Source organism: Chaetodon trifascialis, chromosome 14 (assembly GCF_039877785.1).
Source record: "Chaetodon trifascialis isolate fChaTrf1 chromosome 14, fChaTrf1.hap1, whole genome shotgun sequence".
NCBI classification, from domain to species: Eukaryota; Metazoa; Chordata; class Actinopteri; order Chaetodontiformes; family Chaetodontidae; genus Chaetodon; species Chaetodon trifascialis.
The window spans coordinates 20,249,306-20,275,062 of NC_092069.1; the positions used below are offsets into that span (position 1 = coordinate 20,249,306).

The window sequence follows — 25,757 nt, forward strand, 5'->3', positions numbered from 1 at the left end:
TTCTATCTACCCAATGGTGGTAAGTCTTGTTAAAACATTGCCCAGTAGCCTAATTATCTTTCAGAGAAATTAATACATAGCTCTGTGACCAAATGTAATGCTAATGCTAATACATAAGAAACTAATTGCTCCAAGTCTCCACTAACTCCCAAGGATATTATGCATCTCTTTCATTAGCTGCTAGCTAAATGTTCCACTACAGAACATTCACCTGCTAATGGCTACCTCTGTCTGCTGTTTGGTGCTGTGTAGCCCACCCATTTCTTTCTATCGAACAATGGTAAGTCTTGTTAAAACATTGCCAGGGAATTATCTCTCTGAGAAATGGAAGCATAGTTCTGATGCGAATGCTAATAATTATGGAGCACAAACTGTTGCTTGTTGGGTAAATAAAAACAATGAGCTGAAAGAAACACAAAGGGGAACTGCTGAGTAAAAATATAGCTTCTGGCTACTTTTATATCCATTAATTCAACAAGGAAACGCAGAGCCTTATAAAAGAAATGATGACCCAGTTGGATTGTTTACTATGATTTTACTCAAATCAGTGTGTTCCAGTGCAAATACAAGTCAGTCAGTAAGAGTATTATTCCCAGCGTGAACAACGTCCCTCAGTAACAGTAAGATCAGCTTATTCGTGGTAACATTTCAGACAGATGATGATACCTTGGCTACACCTCAGAGCGAGAGCTTTGTTTCAACCAGCACCCTTAGTTGAAATACTGAGTTTGTACATTGAGTATGATCACATTCTGCACAGTCCTCAGAGAAAAAGCATTCACATTTACACATAGGTTGGGTCACACTTGGAATAAAGACAGGTCAAATCTCAGAGGACGTGGTACTCCAGGCTGAGAGGTCACTTGACATTTGAAAATGAATTCAGAAACAGGCTAGGAGACCAGAGTCAGATAGTGTTTTTCAAATAACTGATGATTAATTAGCTCTTTCTTTACCTGCTAGTTTAACGGTTAATAGGTAGGATTTACCACCTCTGACAGCACCAGTAACCTGACACCTGAAATTCCCCATATACTGTGAATTTCCTTGTCAAACAGGTTAAAATAACAGTAAATTATTTGAAATTAATATCTAACCCCAGTCTAAGCCAGACAAACACAAGTAAAATGTGGAAACAAAAAATAACCAATGTGCACAACCCAGTTTCCATGAAGTTGCTCAGTTAAATAACTTTTTGACTGTTGGATCTTGGGCTGCAACTAATGAATGGATTGAATAATCTATTCATTATTTTCTCAATCAATGAATTCCCTTTAAAATTAAGAATCGCTCCAAATTTCCTGAAGCCAAAATTGTTGTCATCAGATCGCTTGTTTTGCCAAGACAACTGTTGAAACCCTCCTAAAATTGAGTTTGCTATCAAATACGATAAAGCAGTAAATTGCTAATTGAGGTGCTGGAACTAAATTACATTTGGCATTTTTACTGAAAAGATGACTTAAGCAAATTGAATTCTTGATTAATCAACTGTTTTAGGTCTAATCGTGCCTGCTTTTGGTCTCTAGTTGGATTGAAACTACTTGCACCCTTGTTAAAGATGTTAGAAAAACCTGCAGCAGAAAAACAAAAAAAGCAGCCTGAAGATTTTTTGAAGTGCATGAAACCAAACAAATGAATATGAAGCAAGTCAAATGTGACTGCATTTTGTTGGAAGCCACTTTTGACTCTAAAAACATTCATGGACAAAATTGTCAAAAATCAAGGCAAATACAATGAATTATAAAAATAAACCATCATGACAAATTAATCAATAAATAAAATTAAATAACTTATTACAAATATAAATAATCAGGAGTGAACTTCCACATGCCACCAGGGCCTGCTTCACTTGTGTGCCATTCAACACTCATGCAGTTTGATGCTTACATAGTCAAATACATACTTTACACCCCTCATCCTGTCTTGATCAACAATTTATGAGGCAAACAAATTACACAGTTACAAATACAAAGTTCCCTTTTTAGTTTGGAGAAAAGTTTCTCAACTGGCGGCTCAGGATCCAAACAAGCTGCTCTGACAGGGTCACAAACAAAGAATGAACTCGACAGGGAATTAATGAGTTCTTTGATATATTTGGTTGTGATTTCCTGACAGTGTTTTGATCCCAATTCAAACCTCAGCGGTATTGACATTCTTCTTTTTAGTACAGTTCAGCGTACAGGGCTCGATACCGAGTCAAACATTACTGTACCGATACTGTTTCAAGGCTAATGCAAAGGAGTGCTCATATTATACAACATCATCCCCCATCCCTGGGATATACTCTGTACAAGTGATTGGTGATGACAGGTGCTCAGTACAAAACAGGAGTCCATCGGCCACTAACACAGGAGAGTGAATTATACAGATGAGTTCAAATAACGCAATGCTTTTTACAGACAAACCCACAAATAATCAGAGACTGTGTTTTTAGACGATGGAAAAAACCTGAAGCTTTACATTCATGACGCTTTCCAAAAGTGCACTTCACTAAATGCACAATCTTGAACTCAAGCTTGAAATTAAGAAAAGTATGTAAAGCTTTGTGAAGCTGTCAATGCCATTCTGCTATAAAGCCATTATTCTGCTTATTCCCAAAGAAAAAAAGCCTTTATCTCTTGAATGACAATATCAGGGATTCTGTAAGTGACAGAAATCAAGGAAAAGGGTTATTCTGTCCCTCTAATGCATTAACAACCAGACCTGGCTCAAATAAGATTTTCTAATACTTGATGCCGAATTGGATGATTTTCATCACAAATGGCAATACAACAATTGTCAGAAAGGTAAAATATTCACAATAAATGTCATTCTGTAATTTAGTGACAATATTGTACAAGAGGAAACGTGACCCACCCCCTTTAAGTACTAATTGGCCCAGACCTGTAACAATCCAAAGGCTAGCAGCAGGGACAGTCCCCTTCTTGTGTTGGACAATGAAGGGCTGGGGCTGTGTGCACACGGGGCTGATTTAGGACCAGAATCCAGGTCTGTAGCGGTAAGGTGAGTCTCTGGGAAAGCTGATCTCCGGTCTGCAGAGTGGTACGGTTCCATCCCTGTACTGTCCCTCATCCAGCTGATCCAACAGGTTTTCATTCCTGCGGGGGGAGTAGGGCGTTGGGGCCTCCATTGGGGTGGGCAGCACCGCTGGGTCTCGACCAAACTCTACAGTTGGAGGAGTCTCTGTGCTGGATGTGTGAGCGGGCGACTCACTGTTACCCAGGTTTTGTCCATTTCCCCTGGGCCTTGCTTCTGCCCAAAACACATCGCAGCGTGCCCGTGGCGAAGGCCGTGGCCGGGCCACAAAGTCAAGGGTTTTGGGGCGTTCAGGAGCACAGCGGCGACGGGGAGTTGGAGGGAACACAAGATTTGGATCAGGGAGCCGGGGAACCTCAGAACACTCTTCTTTTAAACCTCTGAAGCCACCTGAACGTCCAGAGAAAATCCAACATTATAAGTCCAGAAAAATTTTTTAGGTTAGACCAAAACTTTGGCTGGATGTTTTTCGGCTAGTACTGGTGATTTATTCATGTTTTTCTACTCTTCTTTAAAAAATGCTTAATATCTTAGGAAAACTTGTTTTTTAAAGTTGTCTGTGTTGAGTTGTATTTTTGATTATTTGGGATTCAATGGAGGGTTCTGGTTTTTGAGGATGGCTTAATGCCATTTTTTTTGTTTTTTGTACATCATCAGTAAAATAAATGGCCTGAGACTCTAAAGCCACATTAGCGGATCTGTGAGGTTGCACTATGGTACAGCGGTTCTTCTAGCTCAATGCTAATGGTAGCTTGGCTACATGTTCACAATGACAACGCTAACGTGTTGTTTAGGAAGTCTAATGCTTACTGTGTTCACCATTTAAGTTTAGCAGGTTAGCATGCTAACATTAGGACAAAACATGAAATACAGTTAAGGCTGATGGGAATGACACTAGTTCGCATAAACCAAAATATTGTACAAATTCAAATTATTACATTGTGGGGGTGCTAAAGGAAAAGAAAACACCAAATTATCACTATTCACACTGAGGGGAACACGAATATGTTGATCTAATGTCATGATCAACCAGAGTTGCAGAGATGTTTCACTCGAAACCAAAAATATGGCTAAATATGGAAAGTGAATATCATCAAACAAACTGAAAAACATCTGTATCAGTATTAACCCTCAAAAACTCACTATGACCGTACGTCTAGATGGAATTAAAGAAGACAAGACTTTACCTGTGTTCTCTAATGCTGCTTTTTCTGGCAATGGCTCCAGATTATTGGGGGGGCAGCTCTTCTTGATGGCCCCATCTGATGGTGTTCGACGCAGGCTACGTGAGGAACTTGGGGCGGAGGGTACATGTGTGGGTGTGAGAGACTGGCGGGGGTTACGCTTGAAGCTCTCGAGGTGCGTGTTGACCAGCGGGTTCACTGGAGTTGGGATGGCCTGATGCTGTGAAACAGGAGGCGGTGAGGCAGGGCGGAAGACCAACAACTCCTCGCTGTCAGAGCGCAGCAGAGAGCGGGTGGAGTTGCAGTCAGACACTGATGATAAGGATAGCAGCGTGTAAGAGGAGGGCAGGCCTCGCTCGGGTAGCGAGGGCGCCGAGGGTTTCAGCGGACTTTCCCGCCGGAACAGTCTGCGAGTTGGGGGGCTGGTGCTCCGCCTCTGGCCCCCTGTTCTGTGGAAGAAACCCTCCCATCGCGGCTTGATGCTCTCCTCCGGTTGGGCCAAAGTCAGCAGGTTGCAGCCCAGTCCGACGGCAGCCAGCAAAGCTCCACAGCCCAGCAGGACCAGCTCAGACCGCCGGCCCCCACCGGGGCTTTTCCTGCACGGCGGCGTTCCTGGTACCTGGCCGCTGGGGCAGTACTCATCTCCATCACCGTCAGCAGCAGCAGCTGTGTGGTCCTCCTTATGGAAGGGGATGCAGAGGTAGGACTGACCAGAAGCACTTCCTGGCTCAGTAGTGAAGCAGCAGTCTTCGTTTTCTTTGAACAGGATTAGTCACATTTAGTTATATTTAAAGCACATACATAGAAAACCAGTATTCGTAGATGTGTTCACAGACAGTTCATGCTGCCTTGAATTTCAACTATTCCTCTAAAACACGGAGCAGCTTCAGGCCTACTGCAGAATTCTTACTTGAATTCCAACCATCCAAGTTTGGTTTGCTGAGTGTGCTTGATGCTTTTTCAGCAAGTGTGTTTACATTCGCACAGCTACAAACATGCACATCTGTTAGTTTCTCAGGTCAACCACTAAGAGCCATGTGGGAGTGAAATATCTCACACACTCACTTTCCCCTTCCATGTTTTCCCTTCCAGTCTGCCACTTTGCCAACCTTTTGGACACAGCTGTTCTCTATGTTATTATACGGAGTGGCAAAATAGATTTAATAAGCTGGTGCTGCTTACCTATCTCCACAAGGCTTGGCACTCCAGGCACTGCTGGACTGTGTCTCGGAGACCTCCGCAGGTTTGGGGCGCTGCAGGACCGCTGCCTGCTGCCTTCATGGGGAGGCTTTACACTGTCAGGTAGACAGGATAAAGACAGAAGGAATGAAAAACAGGCTCAGATTTCATTTTGTAAAGGACGGTTTCCATTTTAAAAGCATCTTTGTGTGGTACAACTGTAGGTAAAATATGTCATCTTAATGTGAACTGAAAACTTTAACAGAAAATATTGAGGATATCTGGAGAAAAGGACTATTTCTAGATCCTCCGGTCACCTTACCTGGCATCAGCGCTGTGCTCCCTGTAGGGGCCACACCCTCGAGTTCTGCCCTTTTTCCTGGACCCCCTTCCGCACTCCTCTTCATCCTGCTGGAAACCTGTGCTGCGGCCCCAGGCTGTACATCCCTCCCCCGGAGTGACTGCAAAAGGAGGCATTTTAAAAAGAATAAATTATGAGAGCCAATATCAAGGGCAAAAATTAAATAGCTTGTGATGAATAATAACCCCAGTGAATTTAGATGTCCTTGGAAAATATGCAAAGTCCTTCATGGTGCTTACGTTGGATGGCTCTCAGGCGGGGCAGCATCGGTGGACTGGTCTGAGGACTGGAGCTGCTGCTGAGCAAACTCCTCCGCCGATCATGTGAGGGAGACGCCTGCACTGTGATTTTGTGCTGAAAATCTAAATCAGGATTTTAAAAAACATGTTCCAGAAAATATTTACAGTCCAAATTCCATCAAAATATCCCAAATCTGACTTTGACTCAGTGTGACAACGTGCACAGTGCTGACTGCATCGTGACCGTGTGTTTGCTGTACCTGAAGGCAGGCTGATCCTGTTCCCATCCTTCAGTTTAAGGCGGTTGCGGCGGAACTTGCCCTGCCGGCTCTCCACGTGAGGCTTTTCCTGGTAGAGCTGGTGAATGATGATGTTGAGCTCTCGCTCCAGGATGTGGATCTCCCTCTCGGCGAGCTCCTGTTCGCGCCTCCTCAACGCCTCCTCCTGGCACTTCTGCTGCAGTGCTGCTTGGGTCAGCTCCTCCTCCCACGATCGCAGCTCCTGTAGGAGCAGGAAGAAGAGGTGAAGGAAAAGCTAATGAAACCGGAAGAACAGCCGCATTGAAGTTACAGCCTTAAACTTCCTAATAGAGTCCAATATGTATGTCACTAGAGCACAGTGTGAGGTTCAACCCCTGTTACCTTTTCCTTGGTCCTTAGCTGATCAAACATTTCCTGAATCTCCAGTTTCCAGTCATCCTGCAGAGAGTGGAAGGACTCTGCCGGCATCTCAAAAAAGCCTGACTCCTCGATGGCTGTCAGCTGGTCCATAATAGTTCTGAACTGCGGTCGGGAGTGGGGGTCTGAGCTCCAGCAGTCTGTGGCAAAAGATGAAAAACACTCTCTAAAACTTGCCAATTTTGCCTCAGCAAAAAATTATTTCAGTGCCCTTAAAGTGGTTCCAGAAAGTGAGAACATATTCTGTTTATTTATTTGGTGTTTCTCAGCTCTATTTCAGAGGCTTTTCTTGGTGCAGTGGATAAACAAACAGGAATCTTGTGGTTACTAAACCCATTTTTAATAATAAATGTTCAAAAGTATCTGTCTGGCACATAAACTGACACTTGGTCTGTAACGATGTGATAATTTCCATCCAATTTGGAGGATTCGCCTTGAGTAGAAAATGATTTTGTTCCTCTTACCCTCCATTAGACGTGCAAAGGGCTCAGGACATGTCGAGGGAATGGGCAAAGCCAGTTTGTTCATTGCCACCCCATAAGCCACTGCGAGGCCATCGATACCCCGAAATGGAACTTCTCCCGTCAGCAGCTCCCACAACAGCACGCCATAACTTTGTTGTTCAGAAAAAAGGAAAGAGAAACATAGAAAATAGGTGCTAAATGGATCTGGAAAGAATTATAGTTTGCTCGTTACACCAAGGTGAGAGAAAAGGTCACAATAAGAAAGTTTGTGAGTCTTTGTGCAGCCGCACACTGATGAACTGAGAGTCAGTTACCAGCAACAAATCAAATAAAGCAGGAATGACTGAATATCACGGATTCTGTACTGTTGGCTTGTGGGTTACTGCTTCTGTTATAAACCCATTAACTCAGTTCTAGATACTGTATCAGACAGGGATCAATAATACCTGGAAATGTTGTAACTTGTATCATTTAAAGAAAGTAAGTAAAGTTTCAGAGTTCATATAAACTTTCAAACCCCAAAACTGATTTTGACATTATTTTGTCTTATAATTTGAAGTATTATTCTACTCTAGTGCAGAAGCCTTGATTACAATGACAAAGTAATTTCCCTCCCTGATCAGCACACTACATTCGTCTTTCTATCATTATTATATTGCATGCTGCCTTCTCTTGGCTCTCTCACTGATCACACTTTAACACAAACGCCACATTCAGTCAGGGTTAGCTGAGCCGTAGCAACTCATCGTCAGAGAAAACACATGGCAATAAAGCAAACAAACCATGTCATAACATCACTGCACATTGAAAATGAATCACATAAATTACATACTTGTGTTAGATATTCACATATGCTGGGCCATTTTTGCTTTTGAGCTCTCAAACTCTAATGATCCAAATTCTTTGATTTGAACTTGTCAAACATCCCACATAGCCATATATGCTGCGCAGAGAAAAAGTGAATTGGCTCCAGTGCTCTTTAAATGTCTAATGCAGGTTTATCCTGCTATTAGGGCTGAAACTAATGGTTATTTACATTACTGATTAATCTACTGACTATTCTCTTATTTAATCTTTGAATGGTTAGGGCTATAAAAATGGCTTTTTTAGCACAACACACAGTCCAAATCTCAATGATATTCTGCAAACTATAATATGAGACAATCCTAAAATCATAGGCATTTTTGCTTTAAATGACTTAATCAAAACAGCTGCCTAGTCAAGCGGTCATAACCATCAGGACTAAAATGAACACACATTGAACATATCACACCTTTACAATCACACTGAATATGGAAATTAAATCATGTGTGTCTGCAGGTATGAGGGTTACCTCTGCAGAGGTTCCACTGTATGTTTTATACAGTGGATCTAAAAATTTAGATTGGATTAAAACTGTCATCTGTGAATCCTTTGCACAGCCCTGCACATTTGGATAGTTGCACTGGAGTGTGTGATATCATTAGCCAGCCGTGACACTGGGCCAATATGCACCTCAGCATTTTAATGCTTCTGTTACGTATATTTTACATTTTGCCATATTTGATTCTTTAGCTTTAGATTTCTTATTGTTGCTCTCATTATTATTATTATTCTTTATTGTGCACTGGCGCAAGTTGTGATCACACTGCATTGTGTGTGCTGTGTTAAGTCCATGTTCAATCTTTAATAAGTAATAAATATGAGAGACAGACGAGATCCTCTGTGACGATTCGTCATGCTGACGAACACATAGGCCTGTGCTGAATGTACATGTACTCTTTAGCCTTATGTACTCTTGTACCGTCTCATGCTACACGACACTCTGTTCTCTTTCCAATGTGCCAGTCTGCTCTTTGTTACTATGGCAACGGTGGCCCGAGCTGAACTTTTTCGTGTGCATGGTGGAAAAACTGACTCTCATTCTGGCTCTGCAGCCTGTCTGCTGCATAAAGCCGCTCCTCTGCCCACCTCCAAATGTCGCTACCCTTGGAGAACGTAGACGAGCGGATGACTTCGGGAGCCATCCAGGCGTAGGTGCCGGCGGCGCTCATCTTGGTGGTGCGGTGCCACTCTCGAGCCAGTCCAAAGTCTGTGATCTTCAGTGTCTTGTTGCTGAGGTCCTCCATCTCAACCCTCTCAAGGATGAGGACTGGAGTGGTCGGCAATGGTGGAGGTGATGAAGGGATTTCAGTTGGAGGATATGGAGGGGGGGTGGGCAAGTGCAGATTGGCAGGTGGGTTGACGGTAAAGTAAAAGGTTTCAGGTAAGCACCACCAGGATTGTAATGTTGGGAGGGGCAGCAGCAGCAGGGGCATCAGGCCCATGACAAAACACAATGCATGAGGCAACGCAAAAATTAGACACATGGTGGATGAACAAAACAGGGTGCGGTTGGTGGGAGGCCATGATGAAAGGATTGGAAGGATAAAAGCAGAGAAGAAGAAAAACAGAACAAACAGAGAAACCAAGAAACAGTGAGCCACTACAACAGAGGAAAGCAGAGATGAAAGACAGCAGCCTCATCAATGCTAATGATCTCACTGCGTATTTTTACAACACACTTAAACAAACACGACTACTACACTTCGACTGAAGAAATAGCCTAATATGATGGACCCATTTGCTCTGATAGGCTCTAAAAATCCATTCCCAGCATGCATGAGCAAAGTAATGCTCCTCCTAACCACATGCTCGCTCCCCCATTCAGCTCCACGATGCCAGGCCATCTGCCGCGGCTGTGCCCAGTGGAGAGGGTGTGTCGGCTGGCTGCGGTGCACATCAAGCGCCCCTTCATCTGTTGCGCATGTGGCTACAGACGCAGTTTCCAAAGAAACTAAACCCGAACATGTGGCGAAAGCAAATCCTGCCTCTGTGTAGCTTAAGAAGCAGAACACGAAATGAACACAGCTGATTCCCCCTGAGGCCAGTCAAACTCCAAATGTATGCACTCACCATAATGCACAGTGCTTTAGAGGAGAGTATCTACTAAATGGCATGTCATGTGAGAGGGAGGCAGGAGGGATAGTTGAAAGGTTGAAGGTACAAAGTGGTTAGGACTGTTAAATGGCAGAGTACTGACTGGCTTACAAATAAAAATATGAAAGTGAAGTGTTTGGTTCCATCAAAGAAAGGCTTGCAGAGAACACCTCAGCCACCTCGGCTTCACAGGGAGCAGCAGAGTATCAAACACCAAGAGGTTGTGCACAACTAGGCTTTTAGATCAGGTGCATTCATCAGGCTGTCCACAGCCATGGCAGCTGCTCTGTGAGGCTTCACTTATGCCGGGATCAGACTACACGATTTTAGCCCTATTTTGAGCCGATTTTGGCTGACCAATTACAAGTGTCACGGCCAATCATGAACGACAATCAGCAGCGTCTGGGAGGCCCCACGACAACCGGACAAAAAGACTAGCATGTCAGAATTTATTTGTCTTGACACATCTAGTGTGACATGTCCCCCAACATGTTCCTGAGCATCAGGTGCTCTCTCCAGAGCACAGTCAGGTAACCATGGCGAAGAGGAGGAGAGGAGGAGGAGGATGTTGAGGTTGCGGCTGTCAGGTGGGACAACGAAAGAGAGGAAAAGTTCATTGATCCGTGGCAACAGCACCCCTGTCTATGTGACGTTTCCTTGAGGGAGAAATAGCGGAAGCACTTCATCAGCCGGACGAGTAGCTGGCTGTTTTTTTTTCTTTTCTTTTCTTTCCGTATACAAGACCACCAGCATCACACACAATGGTTCTGCCAGTTTGACTGACAATTGCTTCACCCGCCTCTCCAATGACATTTGAACTTGTGCCTGACCATGAGATGAGACCTGCTGTGATTTGTCAGGGTCATACGTGTAGTCTTGCCAGTCCCCTGACCGAGACATGGCAGGAGTTTATGGCCCTGTGATTGTTAGATCTGACGTGATGACCATCGTCAAAGACAAAATAATGGTGTAGTCTGATCCTGGCATTGGGCACAGGCTTTGACATTAATCCTAATGTTAGCATGCTAACATGATTGCAGTGACTATGCTAACATGCTGATGTTTACATCTTCCATGTTCCCCATCTTACTTTAGTGTGTTAGCATGCTAACTTGTGCTAAGTACTGCTGAGGCTAATGGGAATGTTATTACCTTTGCAGGTATTTGATCATAAAAGTATTGGACAAATTCAAAAGTTGATCTGATGATGGTGCAAGATGAAACATCAGGGGATCACCATAGTTACTGAAAGTAGTCAAGTGGGTGACATGGATGTGTCAAATTTTATGGCGATTCATCCAATAGCTCTTGAGTCGCTTAACTTAAATCCACAAATGTAGACTTCATGATGATGCTTAGGCCTTTTTGACTCAATGTGATTTGAGCTGTGCTCACTGTTGATTTTAGCGGTTTGTCCATTCATTCTGAGCGCCATGCTGGGCTGCAGTCGCTGCTCAGCTTGATGCAGTGAAAAGCCATCATGGTGCAGTGTAAGCCATTGTAAATAATGGGTGTGAGAGCACAGTGGTGCCATTTTTGCTTCTCCTGACAGCAGAAGTACATCCTGAGCTACTTCCATAACCACCGATTAGACCAGAGTCTCTCACCTGAGTTTGGATCGCACAAGGACCCACTCAACAAGAAGACGGGGTCATGGGAGATTTCTTAAACTGACGCAAATCAAATAGATGTGAAATATGTGATAATTTAACCGAATACAATGCACAAACAACTCCCACAAACGGAGAGTTCTCGTACTTCTTAGACCCTAAATTTGCATGGATTTGTGAGAGAGTAGACTGGCGTTCTGGCTGCTCCTGTACTGTGATGAGAGCATGGGTTTTCCCCCGAGAGCCCAGGATGGCAACTAGTTAGACTGACTTAACACTTTAAAGCAGCCTATTGGAAGTGGAGCGCGTGAGCTGATCACCAGAGAACAGGCCAATGGCAGGCAAGAAGCTGGTTGTATGTATTGTCTGAGCTTCCAATAGGGAGGCTGGGGCAGAGCATTGGGCAAATCCTCAGTAATAGGCTTGGGATTTAGGGGATCCAGTTGGGTAAAATGCAAGATTACAACTGCTTCACAAACATACATGCAAACTCCTTTTGCTTTCTGCTCTCATTTCTGAAGAGTCACAGTGTCACACTGTGTTTAGCGTGGACTAAACAGGGTGTTGATTTTATGTAATACTGTGAGTTTTCTTACTATCCCACAGTTAAAACGTAACCCATCTGTGGGGATTTTAGACCAGTGAGGAAGTCTTTACTTTTCCAGACCCATGCTTTACAAAACAAACTTTCTGGCCTGTATTTGGTTTGAAAACAACTTTCCCCTCTCGCAATCAGCAATGGAAAAACCTTTTTTCATAGACAGAAATGACTGCTATGAGTGTCCATAATTATATTACAGTCCATTACCAGATACAATAAGTTTTGCCGAAAAATTGGATGAAGCTGCAAATTCTTAATCCCTCAAAAAACAGTAAATACGCTAAGGACTAGGGCTGTAAATAACAATGATTACCAATACTGATCCATCAGTTCATAGTTTCCCTATAATTTGTCAAAAATGTCAACAAATGGCCATCAGAAGATGCTCAAACCCACAGTGGTGTTTTAAAATTGCTTGCTTATGTCTGACGATTTGTTAATCAACAGGGTCTTATATATGTCAAATACTCTTGACTTGTCGCTACTCAAATGTGACAATTTCACTATTTTACATCCTGAAAATAATCACCAAATGGATCAATATTAAAACAATTGTTAGCTGCAGCCCTACATGCAATTTTTATAAAAAATGATAATTAAAATTGGAGTTGATTAATGTTCTGTGGACACTACAATCAATACACTTAGCTAATCAATGCAGGAGAACTTCTTTTACATTGTAGAATAACCATGTGTTGACAATAAAGAAGGAATCTTACTGTTGCTGGACTTGAGGTCCCGGTGAATGATGGGGACGATGGCTTGGCTGTGGAGGTAGAGCATGCCCCGGGCGATCTGCACGGCCCAGTCCACCAGCGTGCACGGAGGGATGCGTTTCCCTGCGAGGGCCCGGTTGAGGGGGCCACCCCGGGCGTACTCCATGACCAGACACAGGTTGGGCTCCAGCAGACACACCCCCAGCAGAGCCATGATGTTGGGATGGTTGAGCATTGCGAAAAGTTTGGCCTCCTGGCGCACGCTCTCCAGAGTCTGCTCCGCGTCCTCATCGGGGTCCCGTCGTGCTGCCTTCACTGCCACCTCTGAGCCCCGCCACACTGCACGGTAAACTTTTCCAAAACCACCCACCCCGATGATTTCCTCCAGGGTCAGCTCTGAGAAATCAATCTCCAGGACTGAGGAGAGATGCAGGAAAAGAGGACACCGGTTTAGAGGCAGATAAAGATAAAACACAAACGTGTATTCCTCTAAAACAATTACAATATCCTGACACCATATTCTTCTTTGGAGCTGTTACGTTTCTGCACACACCCTTTGAAGGACATCTGAGGTCAGGGTCAGCCCATCTGGAGCTGTGTTACTCTTTAGTAAGGCAAATGCTTGCAAACAAGGATCTGAAAACGAGGTCATTCTGTTGAAGGATGTTTTCACTAAGCCACCCTGCTGCCCCAAATACAGGATCTGGTGGAACTACCCCTCCTGCTATTACACAAGGGTGAGCATCTGTCCTTACATCTGGGATGTTAGGAGAAGGAAGAAAGGGAGGACGGATGATCCTTTCCACTTGGGGTTTAAATGAAAGGTGCTGTCTGATGATGTAAACAGGAACCTTTGTGTCTGTGGCTGTAAACTCTCACAGTGTGGATTTCTAACAGCCTATGAAGCAGACTGACCTTGATGAATATTTCAGGTGGGATGGTATGTGAAAGTAGGCCAGCTGCTGCTGAATATGAAGAGATGAAAGACTGAGACAGCCAACAAAGGCAGCTGAGGTGGTGTGGCCCACCCGAGCTACCGGGGCAGATGTGGGTCATATGGCCTTAAAACACAGCTTTTATCGGCTTGTTTACGCTACCATACATTTACCATCTGTGGGGAAAGCTGGTTATGTTGCTGCAGGGCATCCTTTTGCTCATACAGACTGATAAGAACTAAGAGCTGTCACTGTGCAGTGCACTATAGGTGCTTTGATTCTGCTTACTGCATCTGTCTGAGGCCTTGGCTGCACATTTTGCTGCAGACGCTTTGTCTCTACAAGCATGTCTTTCTCTCTTGCTGCACAGTTTTGGTGCAAACACCACCAGCCACCGTGATATTTTATGCATATCACGCTGATGCATTTCCTCAGAGAGCATAATTAAGGTTTATATAACTATTGATAATCTTGCATGTGCAGGACTCGGATGTCCTACTCTGTTAAATAGTCTTTCTGCTGAGGATGCAGCACACCTTGTGCATTGCAATTTGAGTAATGAGGCGGGGTGCATCACTGACCGCAGCTGGCTGTTTGTTTGACAGGCAGTGTGAGGAATAATGGTCCTGAAGCTGTGAGGATGCCTGGACCAGCCTGTTTCTAGGCCAACAGGAGTGCACTGCGCCGACCATGACACAGCACTCTCAACGTGGGTTTCTCTGGCCTTCAGACAAAGCACAAGGGAAGACCTGTGCTGTGTTTTAGTGATAGCACAGTGATTTCATTTGTCCAGGCATGAAGCACAATGGGATACTCACGGTGCAGAGGAGGCACTGAGTACTGCTGCTCTGGGGTGTCCCGTATTTCCTCCGGAATGCCATTCCCTTTGCTCACATAATTAGACGGGAAAATGCCAACCCGGTCTGCTATCATACCGGTCCACCAGCCCTCATCTCCCGACACCAGCGAGTCTTTGGACAGGACCTCCACCAGGTCCCCCCTCCGCAGGCTGAGCTCGTCGTCCGCAGTCGCTTCATAGTCGAACACAGCCGTCCAGAAAGCCGGCGCGGCGGGTCCCGCATCCGGCGCGGCTCTAATGCCATTCTCCGGTGTCGGCCAGCGAAAAACATCTGCCTCTGCTTCTTCCGATGAAGACACGCACGCCTTGGGACTCAAACTATTGTCCAAAGCGGGTTTGAAGACATCCATGGACGCGATCCATAGGGCCGACCTGGATCACTGCAGGCGCATCCACCTGACGCGGCTGGCTGGCGGCTCGGTGCGCCCTGCGTCTGCACACACACACACACACTCACACACAAAGCTAAATCGCGGCTAATCCCGCACACAAACACCGCAGGGAACTGGAAGCACCATTCTGCTGCATCGTCTGCCTTTCAGTCCCCGCTGGCTGCTATCAAACGCACAGATCCGGCTTCATGGTTTGCAACGCACAATCCCTCACCAATCATCGCTGTAACTCCTCCGACGCACTAGTGTTTAATGTAAGCCAATTGTGCCAACGTGCGAATCATCCGCGGCTTCCTATTGGTGCACAGGCACGTCAGCAACAGTGTCTCTCCCACCCTCCTCTCAGCGTCAAATGCGGGTCATCCGTTTTCTTCCAGCTTTAACCTGCCCCATTTCAATTAATCACACACACAGGGAGGCGTTTGTTTTCTTCAAATTGTCTCTTTAATTGAATTATTGACCCCCTAAAAAAGAAAAAAAACAAATAAACAACCCAAACATAACAAAACACTCAACCTAAGGATAACTTCCATGCATAATTCCCTGAAATAAAAACATAATCCATAGCAAGGTAAAAAACAATATAAACAATCAAATGAACAGTCCGCACTATTTGAGTGAAGTGATGAGAGGATAAGGTATGTGTGCATGTGTGTGTGGATGAAATCCAAACAATAGTCCCTCCATCTGAAAACTGGGAAGATTCAAAAAGTCTCCATTCTGTTTTAACTTGATTAAATGTCAACCTGTTTGTGAAATGCACAAAACATAAACCATAAATACTGTGTGGCACAGCTTCAGCCAGTTCAGGTAGACATAATAACAGTGTTTCACATGTTTAATCTGCATGAATAAAAATGATCAATAAGCAGAAAAGCACGAGTGAGAAATCAAGGAAGACTCCACGGTCAGTTCAGTCCACTTCCTGACACATTTCACCAGGATCTGGTATTTGAATTTCTATGTATAGATGCAGGATATGATCATTGTAGTCACACAGACGCGGTAAATAAAAAGTGCGCTGGGGAAGATGGTGACAGACAAGGTGACGTGTATGGAAGAAAAAACAAGTCAAAGTTTTAGCTTCATAATTGAAAATTTTGAGTTACTACGATAAAAACAATTATGAGATTATGGGATAGATTATGAGAGTGGGTCAAAAGTGGGACTTTAATTATGAGATATGAAAAACTTGACTTAAATTATGACAGTAAGTCAAAATATTATCTCACTAAGTCAAAAAAAAAGATCAGAACTCTGAGATAAAAAGTCTTAATTTTAGCTAAGTGAACATTAGTCAAAACGTACTTTTTATCTCATAGTTTTGAATGACTATTTTGTACTTTTGACTCACCTTGTACATTTTTTGTTTTTATTCTGACTTTTTCTCCCTTTTTCTTGCAGAAATGTTCTTCCATACATGCAACAGTTGAGGGTTTGTTTTGCTTTTGATTTGACCTTTACTTTAGAGGCGCTGAGCTCCTCAATCAGACACTGTCACAATGGAAATCATTTTGAAAGGCTGCCTTATCATCAGGCATCAAATAGAGACTTGAGTAACCCTGTGAGTGCAAGAGAAAGAAAGTGAGAAAGATGAGACCCTTTCATCACCAATTAAGCTTTCGTGTACCACAAAATGCCTGAATAAATTCCAGATGTTAGCTAAAACAGCGACCTGAGGTTACGTCTCTGCAGTTTATAGGACCATCGCCTCAGTGCTGGTTTGAAAAAAAAAGTCTCTGAATCTGAGTCTGGAATATTCTGCTGTGTGCAAAATGTAAACAAAGAGGTTCCTCTGCAGACTGTTCTTGGCTACTTTGACAGCATTATGGAAGCACACAAAACCACAGATAAGAGGCCTAACGTAGTCTGGATTAACACAACCGGGAGGCTTTGCTTATAGTGTTGTAGATAAGCAGTGAAGTGTGATCAACAGACATGGAGATCGTTGATATAAAGATACGAGACAGAGGACTGGTTTCACAGAAAATGAGCAAAAGTATCTGCAAGCTGAGAAAAAGGTGTTTTGATATGAGATTATGAGATGAAAAGCAAGAATCAGGAGTCATTTACAAATAAACATGTCTCAGTTCATCAATGCCTGCAACCCTGTATCCTAAAAAAAAAATCCTCCATGTGTCCAATTTGGGACAACACACTTGTGCTTTTTCTCTGCAACATGTTGACACAAACCATCATTGTTTCATGAATATCCTGAACACCAAATTTGAGATTTCTATCTTTTATTTAAAAGGATTCTGGTTTGCTTGTGGAAACCTTTCAGAAAACCAATCATGTCACAAGTACAGTGTGGTCAGGCTGTAAACAACTTTCCTTCACTCCTGAAAAGTTTATCTGTGACAATATGATATTATTAACAGAGGACAGTTCAAATTCTACAAGCAGACGCACTGCTGGATTCAAAGACACATTAGTCAGGCCTTATTTAAGTCAGTGCAACCAGTGTTTACTTATGAACCAGAGAGCTGCTTTTATTCCACAGCAAAAGAACAAAACGGCTTGATCTCAAAAAAACAACAGCTTTGGAAATTTGCTTTTTTTTTATTTTGACATCTCATTGCAGGCCAGGAAAAACATACCCATCCAGTAAAATGTGCCCCTTTTCTGTTACACAAGAAAAAAGAAAGTTAAAAGAACAGCATCATCGAAGCTTTCCTCAGTGTCTCACAACATCATCAACCACAAGTCCAATTACTGAACGGTGACATTTCACTTCCCTCCCGCAGGCTGATGTGTATGATAAATATTTTTCATCTTTTACAGAATTAAGACATGTATTTTTAAGACAAAATGACAGAACCAATTTAGAGCCGTGCCCTTGTGAAGACCAACCACAACAGAGCCTGTGCACACGAGTGCGAAGAGGACGCACTGCCTGGCTTCAGCACGGTAACATGCACAGCACACCAACACACACTGGCCGACGTTCCTGCTCAACACATCCCGGCAGATAAGATCAAGAATACAACCAAATAAACAATACAAATAGCCACTAAAGGCCAAGATAAAACTGAGAACACTGGCAATTCCTTGACATCATGAATACCTGCTGAACTCAAGACTGAAAATAGTTCCTGTTGTAGGATTTTAACAAGGGAAAGGGTGACAAATTGAGCCTTGTTGACCCGAAAAATAAAACAATAAAAACTGCACACTTCCACTGACACTGGCTCAGATTAAGCGACTGCAGATAACCTGTAGATGAGATGTGAGTCGTGTTGACATGCTTTCCCACCCCCAGGACACCTATACTGTGTCTATGTAAACATACACTGAAAATTATGTACATAATGTGGGTTTTGTGTCGCCTCTGAACGGGACAGTCAGCCAAACTGTCCTCCCACTTGTGCAGCAGTGGACCCATCGCTCTCCTCCGAATGTGTGTGTGTTTACATGTAAGAGAGATAGAGAGAGATAGAGGCAGAGTGGGGTGAGCAGGTGCGGTCCAGGGCCAGGGAAGAGGCATCCGACTCAGCCACGAGACGTATTTACAACACTGCTCACCACGAAGAAAGAACACTGAGGAGGAGGAGGGGGAGGAAGAGGAAGAGTGCTGAGGAGAGAAGTAGAAGAAGGGACGACCACAGGGACTGGAGATTGACATCCCCCATGTGGAAATACAGTGTCACTGCCACTTACTGTCACTTCTTTTTTTTTTTTGCTAACTTTTTCTTAATTTTTTAAAACAGATGTTGCATCCCACCTCTTTGGTAATCTCTTGGGTGATTTTTAAATTAGCCAAGAATTGACCGATTATATACTAACGTACACTTTTATGCAAATTAAGTAATAAACATATTTTCCGCTGCTTTTGGGAGTTTCAAATCTGTATTTTTTTTTTCTCTCATTTTAAAAACAAAGCACCAGTCGTGTGTTAAACAGCATTCAATATTGATACCAGCCTGCTTTGGAATTCAACCTGGAGCTATCTGCTGCTCTGACACCCACACCAGGCTCTTGACACAGCCTCTTCACTGAAGAGTTTCCATCCAAAACGAGCATCACCGACACCTACTCTTTATATCATGACCAAAAGTAAATGTTATTATGGAAAAACATGTAATTTACGAGTCATTTTTTGAAGTGATGCCAGTGAAACACCCACAACTACGATACTGGAAACCTTGATTTTCTGAAAGATTTCACTGTATTGAAGCTAAACTAATCAATATTTAACTGTGGATAAATTGCCTGTGTATAATGTGAAAGGTGCTGCTCATAGTTACAACACCCAACTATGCAGTTCCATAAAGTATTTTAGCAATTTTAACTAACCCCACTCTATGCTACCTCCCTGGCACAAGTTAGCATCCAGCTAGTGTAGCTGATAAAGAGCCAAATCTCTCGATTAGAGCTAACAGGCAAGTGAATATTGGACTATGATGATCAGGTCTTCAAAATAACAACTCAAAATAAATACTAATGTTGCTTTGCATCTACTGGATGTGTAATTAGCAACTGTTTGCTAGCTAGCTAGCACACCATGGCAAGTTTATATAGAGCTGAAATTACAGTGGAACTTCTGTGTTCTGTTCCATAAGTGAGAAAACCTAATTCACAATCATATCAACATTTGCACTGATGTAAATTTTTCTATTTCAGCTGTGGAACATGTCCTAGCTTGATAGTAGACCTTGGCTGTTCACCCTGATTCTCAAGACAGGGAGGGTCATTTAAAAAAATAAAAATAAAAAATCAACAATATAACGTTTAATTTAATATTTGTGTTTTCAGTGGCTTTCCATTTCCCATGAGCCCTTGGCCATTGCAAGTTAAACGTCTCTGACTCGGATTGAGAATGAGGCTAGCGTGACGAGTGGTTTGCTGTAATCAGAGCACTGAAGGGTGTAGATGTTTAAAGATGGCTGAAATTACACCTACAAAGTTGGGAAACAGAAACCAGTTATGATGACGTAAGCTAACACATTGTAATGTGAGGGAAATTATAGATTTTTTAATAAATCCAGATGAAAGAAACCCTCATCTTTGCACTGAGATAAAGAAGCTAGCAGAATAGCAGCTAACAGCTAGCATCAGGATAGTGATTGTGTTGTAAGCTTGTTCTGCTGCCCCCTGGTGACCAAAAATCTATTAACTCAGCTTTAAAGACTGAAAAATGCACCATTTTAGGAAGAAACTCTTCACTTGTTCAGCTGAGCCAAAAGCTCATTGGTGTGGGCAGCAAAGGCCTCTCTCCACAGGCACTCTGTTCAGTCCATAGTGACACCTTTAATATTGGCCTTTTGCACATGTACAAGTAGAAGTCTCCATAAATAGAACTATACAGCAAAGTGCATGGAAGGGACAGTACAAAAATACCTCTGAATTTACCTCTGCAGCAACACGTTGTTGTTGTTTTTTTTTAAATCTTTTTTCGGATTTCTGATTGAAAAGGTGAAAACTCCAGTGAGACCAAGATATCAGTAAATAAATAAAATACAATGTCATACTTTTACCTAGGCAAGATACATAACTCTTAGAAATGTGAAGACATCGTTCCAGTAAATAGTTTGACCCCCCCCCCCGCTTAGCCACAGCGATCCTCTGTTGTTAGAGCAGAAGGTGACCACATTTAAACAAATATTCAAAATATACAGAAAATATGGAAATATATTATATATAGATACGTATAGAGTACAGAAGTAATGTTCAGGGCAGTTTGACCATGTTCACTGTGTCCACCTCTTCCTCCTCGCCTGTTTGAATGGGGATTCATCTGCCAGTATGAAGTGTCACTGTCGCTCCTCTTCTCCTTCTTTGTGTGATTTCTGAGAACTCTGCAGTGCTCCTTAGGGAACTATGCAAATAAAAATAAATACTATGAATCCATCCCACTGTCACTCAACAACATATTCCCATTTACGATATAATCTTTTGTTATTCCTTAACGTAGATCAGAAAATAGTTCTTTTACTCCTCTTTTTGTGTGTGTGTGTGTGTGTGTGTTTATTATTTTTTTTTTGTTTTATTTATTTTTTGCATTTTTATCCCCAAAATACTTTTTAAAAAAAGTCGTTCTCGTCAGATGTTGAGAAAAATATATACCTCTGATTAACTCAACTCTCTCCGGATATAAGACTGCAGTCTCTTCCAGTGGAATGCAGGACCGCCCCGGGATCGGCATCATCTGGACTCGGTGGTAACCCAATCCCAACTGCAAGCACACTAGCACAAGCTCCTATAGCCAAGGCGAACAGGCCTGTCGGCACTAGAGGGCAGTATACACACCTCCAAGCATCCTTACAGAAGGGGTTGAGGGAGAGAGAGAGGGAGAGGGAGGGGGGTGTCTGGGAAAACCCCGGGTTTACCTCTTCTGTCCTTTTATACCACATAAGACTGACCCAAATTCCACAGTGAGAATTCACTCTTTTACCACTGAAGTTGTACTTTAAACCCCTGTATGAGTGTATTCTCTCACACTGAGGTCTTTTCCCTTTAGAAGCCCTCTATATGACAGTAGGCCTCCAGACTGGAGAAGAGGATGTAAAGAAACCAGAGGCCGAAAAAGAAGGCTGTTGTCGCCAGTCTGTGTCCCCGGGGCCCGCCCAGTTCTCCTCCGATGTGGGCCCGGCGCCGGTAAAGCAGCACCGAGATGGCCAGGAAGGCGAAGATGGTGAAGAGAGTGACGGAGAAGGCCAGCGAGCCGGCTTCCACCACAAACGGCTTCCCTTGGATGTGCCAGTAGATGGCCGCCACCGACCAGGCCATGCCGATTCCCAGGAAGACGTTGACGGCGTTGCTGCCGGTCACATTCCCGATGGAGGCGTCTGCGTAGGTGTCCTGGACTGCTGATACCTTACTGGCGAAGGTGTCTGGGGAGAGAGAGGTCATTTATCCTTTCTGTTTTACTTTGATCAGATTATTTCTAACCTAGATGACAAAACAATCTCAAAGTCAAGCATTTATGATGTGATTGTTCGGGGCTGTTTAATTATCCTCATTGTTATCCACTATGCCCTGAGCAGAAAAGGACAGGATAAGCATCTCTGCCTTGCAGAGACTGATGTTTTTACACTTCTGCCTTAGTATGGATCAATGAGATATATCATGTTAATTAAAAGTGCTGGTAGGAGGTTTTTTGTTATCATTAGACAGAACCAGGCTAGTTCTAGTTTATTACCTATCCTATCCAGGCTTTATGCTAAGCTAAGCTAACCTACCTGGCTGCTGCCTTCAGCTGCATGTTAATGCTGCTGACACAAGATTGGCATCAATGTCAATCTTGGCAAGAAAGCCGATAAGAATATTTCACAAAATGACTGCTGCGCTTAATATCTCTGCTGAGGAAGATCATATGATATCATCAAAAGCCCCTGGACAGCTGGCGAGATAGTCAAGATGCAAAGTAAGGTGCAAGGTGCAAAGGGGTTGTATTTGGTCTTTTAATTAATCATAGGTGTGTTTGTGTGCAACATGAGTTAAATGAGTTTCATCTCCAATTTGGTTAAAATCCACCATTTCTATTAAAATGGAGGATTCAGCTAATTGGAGAAGCGGATCAACTCATGTGTGATGTGAAAGCGTGCGAGCAGACCATCTCCTGGAGCAGCAGGAATCCAACAAAGCCCCCTGAGGTGAAGCAGGCATGGAAAGATCTTACTATCTGAATAATGTGCCCTTTAAATGGCAGGAAATACTGCCCATTTCAAGCCAGTAAGAGGAGCTCAGACAAAAACATAAAGATCTCTCCCGTGAAATAACCTGCAGGTTCGACCTCTATCAGGTAACAGTGTTCATGTAGGACCCAATCACTAAGAGAAAAAAAGGTCTTTAAAGCCACTGTAAACTTAAATCTTAAGTACGCCCCAATAACATCAAATATTCATGAATATTCAAATGTTCATTTGACTAAATAAGCAGCAGTTAAAGTCTGAAACGTTTTTACATCGTTAGTAATTGTTAGAGGCTTTACACTTCAAATTCAGCTGGTGTGCTTCATCAGATCTGTGTGGGTGTGGTTGGATCAGATTTGACTGACAACCAACCCGACGACTGTCATTACATTTTGATTCAACTGTTGCTAAACTGTGAGATCATCTCCTCCAACCGAGTCTCGCCCACTTCAAACCATTGAGAGGGGGACAAACAGAACAAAAGCACCCAAAATGTCTCATCTAAAACAACCAAGCTGCTCAAACTTTGGCAGAAAGGCTGCGTACGGCCCACAGCTGATTGACAAAACTGGTTCACAGGGCCTTTAAACATCACTCTACTCTTGTATAATTCATAGTTTAATTTCCCAAAACAAACCATCAACAGGATTAGTGCTGTGAGACGACTACTCTCGCATCTCCTCTTACCATTCATCTCATTCCTACCAGATCTCCATGTTTCCCACTTCCTGCCAAACCCACCTGTCGCTCAAAGAATAAACTGTGAAGCCCAGTGGAGGCTGGCAATCTTCTCTGTATTGGTCTTTGTTTGTTTATAATATTTATAAATCCCCTTTTTTCCAAAATGAATGCTGATTTATTAATGCTGCACGTCGGCCCTTTAATAACAAATATGCTGACGGAGTCAAGGTTTTTGGTGACACATTGCTCCTGCTGGGTGAAAATGTCAGTTTGGAGGAAATGAGAATATCAGCCATCTTGATGATGAAGCATGTTTGCTGTTTGAAAGGGTCGCAAAAGCCGCACATTATTCCGAAAGAAGCACATGAATATGCAAAACTTGAGAGGAGAGATTTTGACATCGCAAACATGAATAGATTGACAATGACGTGCTTTTAGAAAAGGGCCCACTCGACTGTTCTAGGACTCACCTGGAACAGATGTACCAAGCGCCACAAACACCACAGCGGTGACTGAGTCCTTGAGGCCGATGGTGCAGCCAAAGTGAGACGCCAGATCCCCGATGACGGCCGTGAGCAGGCCGATGATGATGATGGAGACCACGAAACAGGCCCAGCCGTTTAGGTAGTCTGTGGGAGGAACGCAAGCGAAGAGGACCTTCCAGAAGACAGTGAGGAAGTGCATGACATAGTCGAAGCAGGACGGCAGACGTTCTTCCCCTGTGTCCTCTTCGTCCTCATCTTCTGGGCAGAATTGGGGCAGAGCGGGGCGGTGGGAGACGGCGGGGGAGTTGAGGGGTTGAACAGTGGGAGAGATTGGAGAGTAATGGGATGACAGGAGAGAGTGGAGCAGCAGGGAGGATGAAGAGATTTGGGAAAAGACAAAGAGAGGGGGGAGGTGGGGAAGTAAATATTAAGAGAAAAGGCAGAAAGCAAAAAGACAAAGAGATGGAAGGTGAGAAAGTAAAAAAGAATATGACGGGAAGAAAAAAGGAAGACAGATGATGAAGCACAAAGTCGAGAGAGAGCAGAGAGGGTAAAGAGCCGGAGAGGAGTTGGAAGACGTTGGTGAGATACAGGATCGATGAAGGAGATAAGGGATGACAGAGAGGGGAAAGAAGAGAACAATATTCACTTAAAAATGGCACGTTGACTTATTTTTCAGGGTGAGGCATCTTATCACAGCCTGAGGTTACTGAGGTACACTCAGCTTTAAATGTGCTATAGATACATAGATTAATATACAGGCTGCAGGGCACGACTCATTTTAATTCATTAAAACTTCTTTTAATTGATGAAGATGACATATATTTAAATTTGCTTTAGTTTGCACTTTAATGTTTCGACCTCATTTGATAATACAGAGTCCATCCAGCCTGATTTCTCAAACTCTTCTCATCTAAAAGTCCAAAATACAGACTTATTCCATAATTTTTGAGTGTGTGTTCCACTGCAAAAGTGACAAAATGAAGTATATTCAAGCCAAACAGTAAACACACTGTAATACATTATTTTTAACTTTAGAGTGTAATTGATGGACACTGCAGTCCCACAATGCACTGCACAAAGGAAATGGAGGAGCGGCTCACAGCTCTGAAAAGCCAGTGATGATTAACCTCCAGAAACATTTTAGAAAACAAAAATAGTATTAAATCTTCACACACTGATGCCAGGATGAACAAGTGGTCACAGAGATTTTCCCATAACCTAAAATCCACAGATTCAGTCACTACACCAGCCGTTTGTCCTGTCAAAGTGAGCTTGAACAGGAAACTGAACCACACTCTTCTAAAAACCTAAATGTAACTGGTCACCGTCCTCAGGTGGAGGAGTGGGGGGGATCCAGAGGGACGCTGTGCTGATTCAAAGTGTCAGGCCATGTGAGCTGCATGTACTTTTCAGCCACGAGTGGATGATGAAAAAATAAAGAGCACCGCTGGATTAAATATTTCAGGACCAAAGTGACGAACTGAGGCCGGCACGGTGCTCGCTACATGGTGGCTGTGACTGCAGCGGACAGGGCGGCAGCTGTGCTGCAGGCTGCAGGGTGATCTGATGCTGCTGTCGCCTGACATGATGGATGACTTCTCTCTTACGTACACGAGATATTTCCAGAGCTTCAAGAGCTTTGCTTTCCGGGGGGATTCCAGGAGTTTTTGAAGGCTCATACTGACATTTTGGGATGAAGTAGGTGATAGACAATATTTTGATATTCAGACATTCAATATGCAA

General features: G+C 43.4%; 2 protein-coding genes across 3 annotated transcripts in view; both read right to left on the reverse strand.

Annotated features, from left to right (window-relative positions):
• Nucleotides 1–515: 515 nt before the first annotated feature.
• map3k9 (mitogen-activated protein kinase kinase kinase 9) lies at nucleotides 516–15,438 on the reverse strand. The gene is made up of 11 exons (XM_070979517.1): nucleotides 14,779–15,438; nucleotides 13,029–13,442; nucleotides 9,091–9,271; nucleotides 7,141–7,289; nucleotides 6,641–6,816; nucleotides 6,260–6,500; nucleotides 6,000–6,122; nucleotides 5,722–5,860; nucleotides 5,403–5,515; nucleotides 4,224–4,976; nucleotides 516–3,426 (listed from the first exon to the last, which is right to left on the reverse strand). The coding sequence occupies exons 1-11, from the start codon at nucleotides 15,167–15,169 to the stop codon at nucleotides 2,972–2,974; spliced, it is 3,135 nt and encodes a 1,044-aa protein (XP_070835618.1). The 5' UTR covers nucleotides 15,170–15,438; the 3' UTR covers nucleotides 516–2,971.
• A 1,074-nt stretch (nucleotides 15,439–16,512) lies between these two features.
• slc8a3 (solute carrier family 8 member 3) overlaps nucleotides 16,513–25,757 on the reverse strand; it is a 105,733-nt gene continuing 96,488 nt past the window's right edge. The window contains exons 6-8 of one of the 2 annotated variants that reach the window (XR_011603032.1): nucleotides 23,997–24,266; nucleotides 21,278–22,044; nucleotides 16,513–21,029 (exon numbers count right to left, since the gene is read on the reverse strand). Coding sequence is in view for 1 of the 2 variants with exons in the window: in XM_070979051.1 (XP_070835152.1) it covers nucleotides 21,668–22,044; nucleotides 23,997–24,266 (647 nt within the window). In the remaining variant the exon portion in view is untranslated. Of the gene's footprint in view, nucleotides 21,030–21,165; nucleotides 22,045–23,996; nucleotides 24,267–25,757 lie in introns of those variants that run through there. The other variant, XM_070979051.1, reaches the window with a different exon arrangement.